The 12628-nt window shown below is 31.3% G+C and overlaps 1 protein-coding gene and 1 non-coding gene across 2 annotated transcripts; one reads left to right on the forward strand and one right to left on the reverse strand.

Annotated features, from left to right (window-relative positions):
- Positions 1 to 1049: 1049 nt before the first annotated feature.
- Positions 1050 to 12006, reverse strand: LOC117243159. Its single transcript, XM_033510408.1, has 8 exons — positions 11878 to 12006; positions 8352 to 8435; positions 6202 to 6304; positions 5251 to 5382; positions 3587 to 4026; positions 3143 to 3368; positions 2574 to 2832; positions 1050 to 2249 (listed from the first exon to the last, which is right to left on the reverse strand). The coding sequence occupies exons 2-8, from the start codon at positions 8424 to 8426 to the stop codon at positions 1634 to 1636; spliced, it is 1851 nt and encodes a 616-aa protein (XP_033366299.1). The 5' UTR covers positions 8427 to 8435; positions 11878 to 12006; the 3' UTR covers positions 1050 to 1633.
- Trnat-ugu lies at positions 4753 to 4825 on the forward strand. The gene has a single exon. It is a non-coding gene; the product is annotated as a tRNA-Thr (tRNA).
- Positions 12007 to 12628: the final 622 nt, after the last annotated feature.

Below are 12628 nucleotides of genomic sequence, written 5' to 3' on the forward strand. Positions count from 1 at the left end.
TTATATCATCCAAGGAAAAGTATTTTTTCATGGAATTTAAGAACGATTTTGATATTTTATGCAGGTATAATGAAATAGGCCTCAACTCGTGAAACGTTTAACAATAGAACAAGAAAGATTTTGACAGTTAATTCTTTTCGAATTACTGCACCTTCACAAATGTGTTACAAGGGACAGCTCAACGCTGTGTAAATATAACATTGTACGTCATACGTATTTAAACGAGTTTGATACGATATGACAAAATCGTGTCATATATAAATGTCATAAATACATTGATTTCTCTTTTATATTATTTAATATATTGTTTATCGTTTCAATTTAAGAAATATGTTGTTTGAAATTCCAACGCATTCTTTTATATATATATATGTATTGTATATATTTTTTTGTAGCAGTCATTTAATAGCTAATATAGATTGAGGAATGGTAATACGATTTATCATATGTGTTAAAAATTGGAAAATACATTTTTAGTAAAGTTTCGCTACAAATACATATCAACAATTTTTTCGAAATATTTGAAATGCATTTATGTATTTACGTTAAATATTTTTCAAGCGACTTGAAGGGCTTTTTATACATTGCCAAATATAAAATCACGTGAATAATTTTCAACATTTTCGTTTTGCAACTGTCATTGTCTTTTCGCTTTATTTTTCGTATCATAGACATTGAGAAAATTGTATAACGTAAAAAGAATATAGCGTAAAAGATTTGTATGATTATTCTCGGTAGAAACATGTATCGTAATTTCAACATAACTTTTATGTACCTTCGTTATAGGTAAACGTTAATTTTGTACAGATTGATCGATCACTTTTAAGAGGGTATATTATTTGTCATCATCGCGGCAAGCTTTTATGTTTATCATGTTTCTTTCGTTAAGAAAATAATGTTCTTCTGAAAATGATTGTCTTGCAACAGAACGCAATTTGTGAAAAGCCATATTAGCTTCACTTATACTATGTTTTGAGATCATTGAGCACACATTATGTTACTATATATTGTAGTTCGGAATTGAAAGATAGAATATTTAATTATATAATGAATCATAAAATAAGATACAGTGAAACAACGTAAGATTCGGAGTGAGTTCGTTATTATTAGGCAAAATATTTATCTTTCATAAAGCAATTATTCTAATTTTAATAGTCAATACACTTATTCTTGATTCAAATTTTGTCTAAATTACAAGTAAAAATAGGATCGTAACAAACTTGCACGTAAAACTATATCTAGACTTATAAGTTTATCTTGCCTAAACGTGGCTGTAATTTTACTAACTCGCGCAATGTTCCATTAAACTTACATATTCAATATTATGAATATTTACCTTTCTAAGGAATATGTTATCAAATAACAAGTGACTGTATCAACCTTTTACAACAAACAATTTCACAATATCCTACTAAACGTGTATCTAACGTGGAAAATGCGAACCTATTCTCACTCAAAACTTGGGGATTCATTCGTGTAAATTTGTTCACAGTCAGCCTTTACATTTCTCATTTTTACCTGTTGCGAAGCTTTTTTTCTTTCAATCATTCGAAGTAATCGTATATCTCTTAAATCTCTCAATCCAATTATTTTTTTATAGGTAATTAGTCCATTAATTGAGAGTATCGTTTCTTCAAACTTCATCATCCTCTATGTACAAAGTAGTTCCTTTGCTTTTTACAAAATCATGCAATATCGCATCATCACTATGAATATTCTTTTTCTGTTCTTGTTCCTTCGATACTTGATTATTATATATCAAATTTTCGGTTATTAATGAAATTTCATTGCGTGTTTCAGTCTCGTCCAATTCGTCCCTCGGCGTTTCTATCTCTATCTCCGGGACATTTTCTAATTCAGGTTCCTCAAGTAAGGCATCAACTTCAGTCGGTCCATCGGACGATACATTCGCGGCGATAGGTTCATCGACATCGATAGCATGACTATCGTCAGAATTGTCCGCTCGACTTTCTTCAGTGTCGAGAGATGCTGCCGTGAAGTACTTGAACTCGGATTCGGAACCGCCACTTTCGATAACAGCTTGCGTGTTCAAAGAGTATCTGCTCGATTGCGCGTCTTTCTGCTGTTTCTCGAAAGATGCTCTCTTATTGTCGTCCGACCTAGAATGGTGCAGTTTCGCTTGTCGTTGTCGTTTTAGATTTTCACCACTGCTTGCCCTTGACCTCATTTCCACCTCGTCAGATAGGTATTTTGTGCAATCAATGGAGAATCTGTCCACTGACAATTTTCTAGGAAAAATTCATTAAATAGTTTAGAATCTCCCTTTTGTTCATTTTTTACTTGATATAAAATTAACACGTGGTGGTCTGTGATGATCATCAAAGACGAAAAATGCTAAAATACTAGGTAGAAAATATAGAAAGGATATTTTTTTAATAAATGAAAATTGTATTAAGTTTTAATTTATTGTATTGTTGTAAGTTTTAATTTAAAGGTTTCTTTTAATAAACATTTAATGTGCATTTTGAACTTCGTTTCGTTTTCTAAGTTCCGTAACAACTTTTGGTATTTGTACGATACGAAACATGTTATTAAATAATTCTTAATGTTACCTGTAATCCCCTCTGCGAAAATCGGGACTCTTCCTGAACTCCAGACTAGCTTTACGTTGGCCCATCATTCTTTCAATTCTACGTTCGCTTCCAGCTTTGTCAAATGACATTTTATGGAAGCTCGGCGAGGAGATTTTGCGGAAGTCTCTGGGGGATATTTTTGTAAGATCTTTCGACGCGGTCAATTCCTCAAATAATCTTATGTCTATCGAGTTTCTTTTTCTCGGTACAAAATCGTCTGGGTATTTGCTGTAGGCACCTGCAAAGAAAAATAACCGAACATTCATAATAAATGTCATAAATCTATTACAAGTCAACGTTACGCGAATGTGATATTTCATTTGCAATGTTGATTATAAAAATGAATTCTAAGAATTCATTTGTATTTATAGCATTATGATACTTTTATTTTTAGAAATTGCTTTTATGTTTGAAAGTATTTATTATTCGAATATATTTCGTAATAATATTGCATTTGCGCATTATTTCTTTGATTGGTCCTTGATTGGTTAATATTAAAAAGTTCATTACTGTCGGCTGATCTTTTTACTTCACAGTTTCCAACTGACCTGATAACTTAGGCGAATAACCACGACCCGTCGGAGATTTAACTGCTTCCTCAACTTCTTCGACATAATCAACTTTCGTTTGTCGAAGCAGTTGATGACGTCTCGCAGTATCCGATCTATCTTTAACTTTCAACGTAACTGGACCTTTATTAGGAATGTGCAAATCCATTGCCATTGAAACTTGGCTGCCTCCCATTTTTTGTTGATCCAAACTTTCCCTGCTGACCTATTCAAAAAGTTACGTTAGCTATATCCAATCTTATAATAAACTCTCATGACAAAAACGGTCTTCGTCAAAATTTTTCAATTTATAGATATTAAAAATATTAAGTTAAATTGTACACGTAGGTCCTGGCAAAAGACAAATATGAACAAGGGTCATTTTTGTTATGAGTTTAATTGTTTATTAACAAAGAATATACAGCTATTATATTCTTGTTATACCTGATGAGGACTGTAGCTTGGATTATCAACAGAAAGAGCATGCCTCTGTAACAATTCTGGATTTAATAACGCGCATCCAGCGTATTTTGGCGTTCTTTTACGAGGTGATTTCTTCTCAATTAACGTTGGTGCACTGGGGCTTTTCTTAATCGAGTGCCCAGTCTGTTTCTCGCTTAGTTCTTTAGAGAATTGCAAGAACTCCGCGGTCAATTGTTTCCTAGAGACTTCGTGTATGCTTGGACTTGGACTTCTGTTTACTTTGAACACACCGAGTTGGTGATCCCATTTGGTTGTTTGACTAGATGTAGACCTACGATTCCGTTGATTTCTCGTATTTTTTATTGTCGACGTTTGATTAAAGCGAAAACGGGCCGGCACCACTTTGGCAGCGTTATCACGAGCCTCGAAGGTCATTACACAGGCTGCTACTACGATAAAACCTGTGAGATTTCATCGTGTTATTTGTAGATCGCGCTTTAGTAAAATTGTATACCTAATTCGGCAGTTCTTAATGATACTTAACTATCAACGTTAAAAAGAAAGTTAATTGTGATTTTTTATTAACATAGCGCACTTCGAATGATTGAAGAAATTTTTTTAGATTTGATCGAAAATTGAAAGGAACGTTACAGAATATGCTGATAATTAGTTCTTTTTAAATTATTCTTCTGTGAAGAAAAAAATCAATTCGTGAAGCGAATGGGAGAACAAAACGATAATAGATGGATTAAGTGGTGCGATAAGGCTTTGGAACATTTATCCGTAATGTCGGATGTCGAGAGGAAGCATTTATATGTGTTAATTTAGGAATATATTTCAACTTGTATCATATTTTATATTAAATAAAATTGTGAGACAATATTAGTAATGACCTTGCATATACATATCAATACAGACAGTTATTTAATTTAAATAAAAATTTGTTATAGTTATTTTATTAATTCCAAAGTAGGAAATTTAAATTTTAATCATAACACATATGTGTACAAATATTAAAGAAAAAGTTATTTAATTATTTCAAATTTAAAGAGAAATTGTTTTATATTATGTTATATTTGCATAAATAATAATTAATTTGTGTCGAAGTTTTTATATATATTTTATACATTTTTAATAAATGTATAAAGAATCATGTAAGGAGTTCTCAAGACGTTCGTAATCGTCAAGCCTCCATAGCTCAGGGGTTAGAGCACTGGTCTTGTAAACCAGGGGTCGAGAGTTCAAATCTCTCTGGGGGCAAATATTTTTTTTCACTTTTTTCCAAAAAACTAATATTATGTACAATGTACAAGCATTGTTTCAGTCACGATCAAACATTATTTAAATATATTAAAGTTTTAACAATATATAATCTATCCCATTTGCTATCATATTCTACAATATTCTAGATCACTTGTCTTTTATAATTCTTTTTTAGAGATATATATAGCTGTGATTGATAAATTGTTAAACGATATATTAAAAATTTTATATTCTTTGACATAATTTTATTCGTAGTTTGTAATTTCGCTGAAACTTGTTTATCTTTGCATTTGAAATTAAATACTTGTGAATAATAAAACTGTTTGAAATAGTCGTTTTGAAACAGGGACGTAGTTTTTGACGTATAGAATTTAAACAGGGGATAATATCATTCAAAAGTCTTTATAAAATGTTATCATTACCTCCTACTCCCATTACGATCGGTCCAGCATAACTGAGGTTATTTAGATGGAATCCACGTGATTCATTCTTCACTCTTATCGTTAGATTACCTCTGATTTCTTGTGCCACGGACAGTTGATCTGCGAAGTACCCTGTACGATGTACAAATACAGATTTTTTAAATTTTATTTTTAAAAAGAAACGGAGCTATATCAATACATTATCTGACTTTGTATGTAAAATGTGGCATTTTATTTGAATTATGAATATATTTGCTTATTAATATAATATAATCTCAACTTGTGCTCTTAATAATTCGCAATATTATTAGTTAATGTTAAATAAGTTGGACGTGGTTCTTGATTAGTAATATCCTAGAGTTCTTTTTGCACATACTGAGCAGTAATCAAAAATTCGCGTGTGATATATATATTATGTCTGTATAATTGTGTATTGCTTTATGCAGATGTTTTAAAATAATTACACGCATTGAGCAAGCAGGAAATTATTAATCAATACCATGCAGCTATCTTAGTGTTTTGTTTTTCATCTATTTTAAGAAACAACGATGGCACTCGTGATTGTTTACTGTTTCATAACCCTTTCGCTACTATAGCGTCATAGCTCAAAGCGTTTTTGGTATACAGACTAAAACAGTATTTTTTAATACAGGAAAATTATGCATATAAATATTTATAACGCATCATATAAACATAAAAAAATATGATACAACAAATATAAGTAAATATAATAAGATAAATATAAATATAATAAATGCAAATAAATATAATATAATGAATACATGTATACATCTATAGTAGCAAAAGCGTTAATAAGTACGAAGTTTTAAAACGAATGTGTGATATTATATAAAGATTAATTTATTTCGACCAACTATCTCTAATTATTCAGATAATCTGTAGTAATAATTACATCAATTGAAATTTATTAGTCTTCATAAATCTACTCACCTATGGTCGCCATGCAAGCTCCTAAAACCATTAGTAGTAGACCAATTCCGAGAGCTTTGCAGGCGTACCACAAACACCGCGTTGTCACTTTGCCTCTCACCACCTATTCGATTTAATTGCTTTCGTTAACAGTTAATAACCTGGACGATGTCCAATAACTTACTGGGCACATTCATCGACGCTTCATCATTTCACTTTACCTAGTTCTATGATCTGCTAAAACGATCACATCGATTCGTTCGTCACATTTTATTATCTTCTCTGTGTGATTTAAAGTACACAATACAATAAATAATAAACACAAATAATTAAAACGTATAAATCGATTCTATGTAATAATTTAAAAATTGGAGGAAATTGTGAGAAAAGTACTAAAAAGAACATAAATCTGGTAAAACTAAATTTTGATATAAGAGAAAAATCTTATCGAATGCATGCTTCATTTAATGTTCAAGTTTATTTAGCTACGTGTTAATTATCAAAGATATAAAACACGACAAAACTTATTCGGATTACTTTTTTCTTTACAAAATATAATTTCATCGAGCTTTAGGGAACACAGACTGCGACTTTTATTTGCACGAAATTCTTACCTCGTTAATGTATTGCTTCTCGTATTGCAAATATAGATACCGTAGTCGAGTTTATATGCACAAGAGAGCTTCTGTTTGCATATACTACGGAATAATATCGCAAATCAAATACGTGTTTCAGTTTTGAAATTATATATGTATGAAGATTATTCAAGTAACAATCTTCCAAAGAGAAAGACATACTGTTCATGTTTATTAATGTATTTCTTGTTGAATATTTCAGTTAATAGTCGAACTGTGCCAACATTTTTTATGGTTACAAATAAGAAAAGAATATTTGTTTGAAACAGAAAACGTTTGGATCATAACTCTATATTCTACCTTTAACGTAATGCCCTGTATAAAAAATATAGTACTTAAAAGTTTTTAAAAATATTGAATTAGTAATAGTGCTATTGTATTTACATATTTATTTTCTTAATACTTATAGTACTATTATTATATGTATACAATAATAAATGTTATAATAATATACAGTAGAACTTCATATATCCGGATCTCGTTTATACGCATAAATAATTATTTAGCGTCAATTATATAAACTCATAACTGGGCCTCTATCATCCGAACTACGATCCATTGTACTTTACAGTTATATGAACATATATTCTCAAGTAATACACGTTCGATACCCAACTGAATGTTGGGTCAGAATTGTTGTTGAACCTCAGTTGTCCGAAGGTTATCAGCTATCGGACCTAATAAGAGGAATTAGTGGAGTAGCTAGTGAAACTTTATTATCGGAATTTGTCTGTTATCCCAACAACCTTGTCCTCCATGTTCGAATAAACAAAGTTCTACTACAATTAAATTAACTATAATTGTATAATATATTATAATAATATTATAATAATAAATATTAGTTAAATCGACAATATTCCTAATTGAATTATATGTTAATAATTTAACAATTCTCTCACAAATTATATTTCAATATCTTATTATAAGAAACATTGGTTACTTTTGCAAAACTTCTTTTATTAAGTTTACGAAGGGCATTATGTATTTTCTATTACACTGTTTTATATCTTCGATATTTTCGTAATAAATTTATTTATTTCTACATTTGTTTAATATTTATTCTTAGAAAATATGTATCAGCATATCTCAACTTTGCGCCAATTTATACACAAGTCGTGCCTATATTACTATATACGCTCTATTTATATGATATATATCTGTAACACGACATAATCGACCAAACAAAAGTGAATGAATTTTATTTCTATAAAAAAAAGCATTTACGTAATTCGATGACTGAACATACATTATACAATAAAATTCTATTTTATTCATTATGATCGAAAACTTATTTTCATTCATTTATAAATAAAAATATTGCGATATCTATAATATTAATACTGGAGAAAATTTTTTGAAAAGATGCAGGTCCAATGAAGTAATAAATTACAAAAAAAAAATTAACACGTAACGTTGTAAATTTCGTATTTATAAATGATAGAAGGTGATTTTGTTTCGAATAAATTCGTAGCGATATATTTTAATGTATTAATATTAATATTAATTAGAGGTTCTAGTTGGAAGTTTGAAATATACCTGGACATTCCAGTGAGCTCCTGGACCGCAGGCTCTTCTCTGCGTCCCTTGCCAGTGAATGCTTCCTTGGGGCATTTTGCGTTCCTGAAGTTGAATAAATCCTGCATTATTAACAGAAGTTGGTGGTGCAACAAATTTAATAAAAGATACTGTTCTAACAGAGAAGTTAAAGTGAAAACCTAGTTGCGAAGTTAAAATTAACTGAGTTGAAACAAGATAAAACGGAAACACGAAACATTTATCACAGATTTATGTGGTTTGAGATATTTTCACCGTTGTTGCAACACTCAAACGTTTACAGAGTTTAATTAATTTGATTTAAATGTATTTTGAAAGTAGGTATATTGGTTTTCAATAAAAGTATTTTGGTTCTGGACTGTCGGTAGAATATAGATTGATAGTTCAATTTGAAGATCATTTTTGACTTTTATACATCTAATTTTTATAGAACTGAGAATTTTGCATAGATTCATTGTTTTTTTACTTTACTTCAGTACTTTGTGTAAAATCGATAGACCGGTTACTCCTTTTTTAATTTTCAAAGTACCAACTTAAGGTTATTAATTACGGTATCCAACTTTTATACTTTAAGAGTACAAGTATTAAAAGTTTAAAGAAGAATCAATACTTTTAAGCTATTTGGTGTAATAAATTTGGTTGAAAAACTGTGCTATCTTTAAATCAATATTGTCTTTAAATTTTTAATAGTTTGATAACATTATAAAGGTACAGTAATCTATCCATAACAAGACTTTCAGAACTATCTCAAAATCGTTACAGAAAGCAACTAACGTCTTCCTCGTGGATACTATGGTTATATTGAATTTAACACTCGTAACAAACGTTTCCGGTAAACAAGTTACGGCTGTAACTTGTTCGCACGAAAATAGAGTAGTAGCTCACTCAGTGCCTCATTTCATTTAACAGAAGGCGTAACTTCTTGCTCGGCATTCGCTTTAATTCAACTTCGCGATATGTATATAGTACTTGCCTCAGCTTTCACCACCCTCTCATGCTCATTCACTTTTACATAAGGGTAGGTAGACATAGCCCAGGCGCGCACAATACGTCCGTGTAAAATTATCTGTCAGTCTTCGATGTATATATGTGCTATGCTCGCATACTACACGCGCATAACAACTAGAAGCATTGTTTGGGTCTGTTTCCTATCTTTTCTGCATCTTTCACCGTAGAAAGTTCCCATTTCGTATCGATCCAAATCCTTCTTTAAGGTTTCTTTCGCAATCTCTGTTTACAACCCGAAAACTTGTCTATTTTCTCTTTCACGGGTTTACTCCGGATTCGAGACCCATTCGAGCTCGATTGCGGTTTCAATCGCGTCTCGAGAGCCTCCGCCAATATATTGCTACCTTTTGAGTTTCACTGCTCCAAGTAATCGCGAAATATTTCACGAGAAATATCTATATTAGAACCGTTAAAAAGATATTAATAATCTAATGCGAATTGAATCGCTAACGAGGAAACTTGGATATACTAATTGTTTTACAATACTATAATCAACATAACATTTCAGTACATGTAATTGAGATCTAAATGCGAAAAATTGAAAAATATTATACAGTTTATTGAACAGAAGGACCTAATATTTTAAACGTTAATTATTGATTATAAAACTCTGAGAAAGTTGATTATAGATTTTACGTTGATCAAACGTAGAACTACGCACTGCCAACTCTTAAAGTTTTCAATTTGTATTTTTTAACGTTCTATGGATATATTGAAATCTGATTTTAACAGGACGTACAAAAACACAGAAGAAGGTTCCTCTGAAAACACAAGAGTTCAGAAAATACAGTTGATATTGTAACATCTGATTTCTTGTTTTTTATTCGTATCGTATCGTGTAACTCGTTCCTAAAAAAGTTCTTTACTGCTTCTATGCTACGTTCGAACACAATGTTCACAGAGAGGAGTCTTCATTGTAGGTCAAACATAAGCTCCATTGTGCATAAAGTGAGAACTTCCAAGCATAAAAAGATTCATTACAATTATGGCGATTAAAGTTCGACACGTTTCGGGCTTTTAAATCCTTTTTGACGATTGTTATCTTCTTTATAAGACGATAAATTTTTCAGATGCAACGTTCAATCGTATTTTTTCATCTTTTGATATAAATGAGAAATTTATTTAATACGATCATAACACACTGTTATCTTATTGTATATTTACATTTGAGAAGAACAGAGGACGTTTCATCTGAATTTATGGGAATAAAATTGAAAAATGTAAGTAGAAAGAAAAAGCAAAGTTGTGTTGACGCAACATTTTATATGTAATTTCTTTCTATTCTTTTCTATTCTAATTCTTTTTAATGAATTCACATTCACATTGAATTCATGTTGTGATTATGAAAACGAATTTCAATAATTTCTCGATACTTTTCTTTGTTGCTATTTTTCTTCTTCTATCTGGATCCTACGATTTTATCAAATTTGAAAAAATTCAAGTACTTCATAGTGTTATGATGAACTATATTTTTTTCAAATCATAAAATTTCTTTTTATGATTACCTGATGAAACAACAACTTTATTCGTGTCCGTTCAATAATATTGCGTTTACGCAATTTCTCTATATATTACTTTACTGCTCAACATGAATAAAAAATAAATAAATTCTACTTTGGTACTGGATACCGCAAAATGAAATACAATATAGAATGAAAGTTTAAATAAAGTTCGAATATACATTCGCCACAACAACTTTAGGCGGATAGTGTAAAACATAGTTAAAATAAATGACGAATTCCATCCGTTGTGGAGTATTAGTTGCTGTAACGATCGAACCGAGCCATTTTCATTTGCATAACCGCAACCTTTGACTACGTTTCAATGTTCTCCTTTGTTCAATTCGACCACGGGTGCAAGTAACAGAATGGTTCTTTTGAATAATTCATGGAAAAAGAATTTGGTATCCTTGTAACTTTCTCTCCGTGTTCTCGAATATTTCATCGTTAAAAGATGTTCCTTCCATTTATGAGATTATTTGTGATAGTCGAACATTCTCGGGAACACGAGCAAAAGCATTCGGCTTTTAAGTTCGCCCTCGAGCAGTGTTTTAATATGCAGAAAGCAGGATTGCTTTTGTGATTAAACTTAGTCCTATGGAAGCGTTTCTTTGAAACGGTACTTACACAGAAACCGTTCACGTGGAACGTAAGATAAGAAATTTCAAGAGAGATAATGTAAGCTCTGATTCATGCTACTATTTCTTAGTTTTAAGCGTTTTAAAAAATTTTATGTATAAGGTTTTGGCGAACTGCTGGTAGAATTCAAGTGAAGTTAACATTCGGATTGAGAATCTCTTAGATAAAATAATTTCTTTATTTAAGGATTTTCCGTTTTTCTGAAAGTAAATTATATCATATCTACATTTGCAAGGATTAAGATCGGCACAAGCGGGATTTATTTGTTTCTATTCACTTTTATTTCGAAATTACGAAAATTTCTGATTTAGAAATGACGTTAAATACAGAAGGAAAAATAAATTCCTTTTTTCTTTACTCACCTTCCTGCCTTTTCGGATTTGTTATCGCAGCATCCTCTTCTATTTTTTCTTTTAACGACCAATGTGTTTGCGTGTCTCTTGTACCATTTTCTCTCTTCGAAACTCCGTTGAAATTTATCGTACAACGAAATAGTCTGTATGTCATAAATTTTAAAAGAAATGTGAACGGCACTATAAGTCGCGTGGTTATATTCAATCGCGATCACAGATATATGTTTATATATATATAGAACGTATGAACGTTATATATATATAGAACATCAAAGTACAATCAACTATTGTGAATTCACGGGGTGATAGTTGGCGGACTCGTACAGACGGGACTGCGCTTTATTTTTATTCCAGCACGTGGTATAGGTATGCGAATTACCCCGGGCGAGAAACCTCGGCTCGGAGACGAGTGTAAAATGTACTTAGACCGTAGTTCTTGAACCGCGTTTGTCATTTCAACGAGCTCTCTTTACGATGTCTCCTTAATTCCGTAATTAACGTGGCTGTGTGGAGCCACTGAGCAAACGCCAATTAGCTTCCATGTAAATTCCATTCATGAAACAACTCCACTCGTCGATCTATCCGTGATATCGTCGCGTATCTTTTGTCTCGTTGCTTTCAACAGTTTCTTCTTTCCAATATCTCCCTTCGCAATTTTGGGAGTATCGATTCGAGTTCGCGTTACAGGATAATTTTGTAACTGGCACAACCGGATGAACTTTTGAAAAATACCCTCGAATGTTTTCCTCAGTCACTCGTC

The sequence above is a fragment of the Bombus vosnesenskii genome, unplaced genomic scaffold, assembly GCF_011952255.1.
Source record: "Bombus vosnesenskii isolate JDL3184/JDL3185 unplaced genomic scaffold, Bvos_JDL3184-5_v1.1 scf7180000013265, whole genome shotgun sequence".
Classification (NCBI taxonomy): Eukaryota; Metazoa; Arthropoda; class Insecta; order Hymenoptera; family Apidae; genus Bombus; species Bombus vosnesenskii.

Coding starts and splice junctions, on each gene's coding strand:
- LOC117243159 (XM_033510408.1), bottom strand. CDS start 8,426: ATGCCCCAAGGAAGCATTCACTGGCAAGGGACGCAGAGAAGAGCCTGC. Junction 6,305..8,351: donor GAGCTCACTGGAATGTCCAG/GTATATTTCAAA, acceptor TAAATCGAATAG/GTGGTGAGAGGCAAAGTGAC. Junction 2,250..2,573: donor TTTCGCAGAGGGGATTACAG/GTAACATTAAGA, acceptor AATTTTTCCTAG/AAAATTGTCAGTGGACAGAT.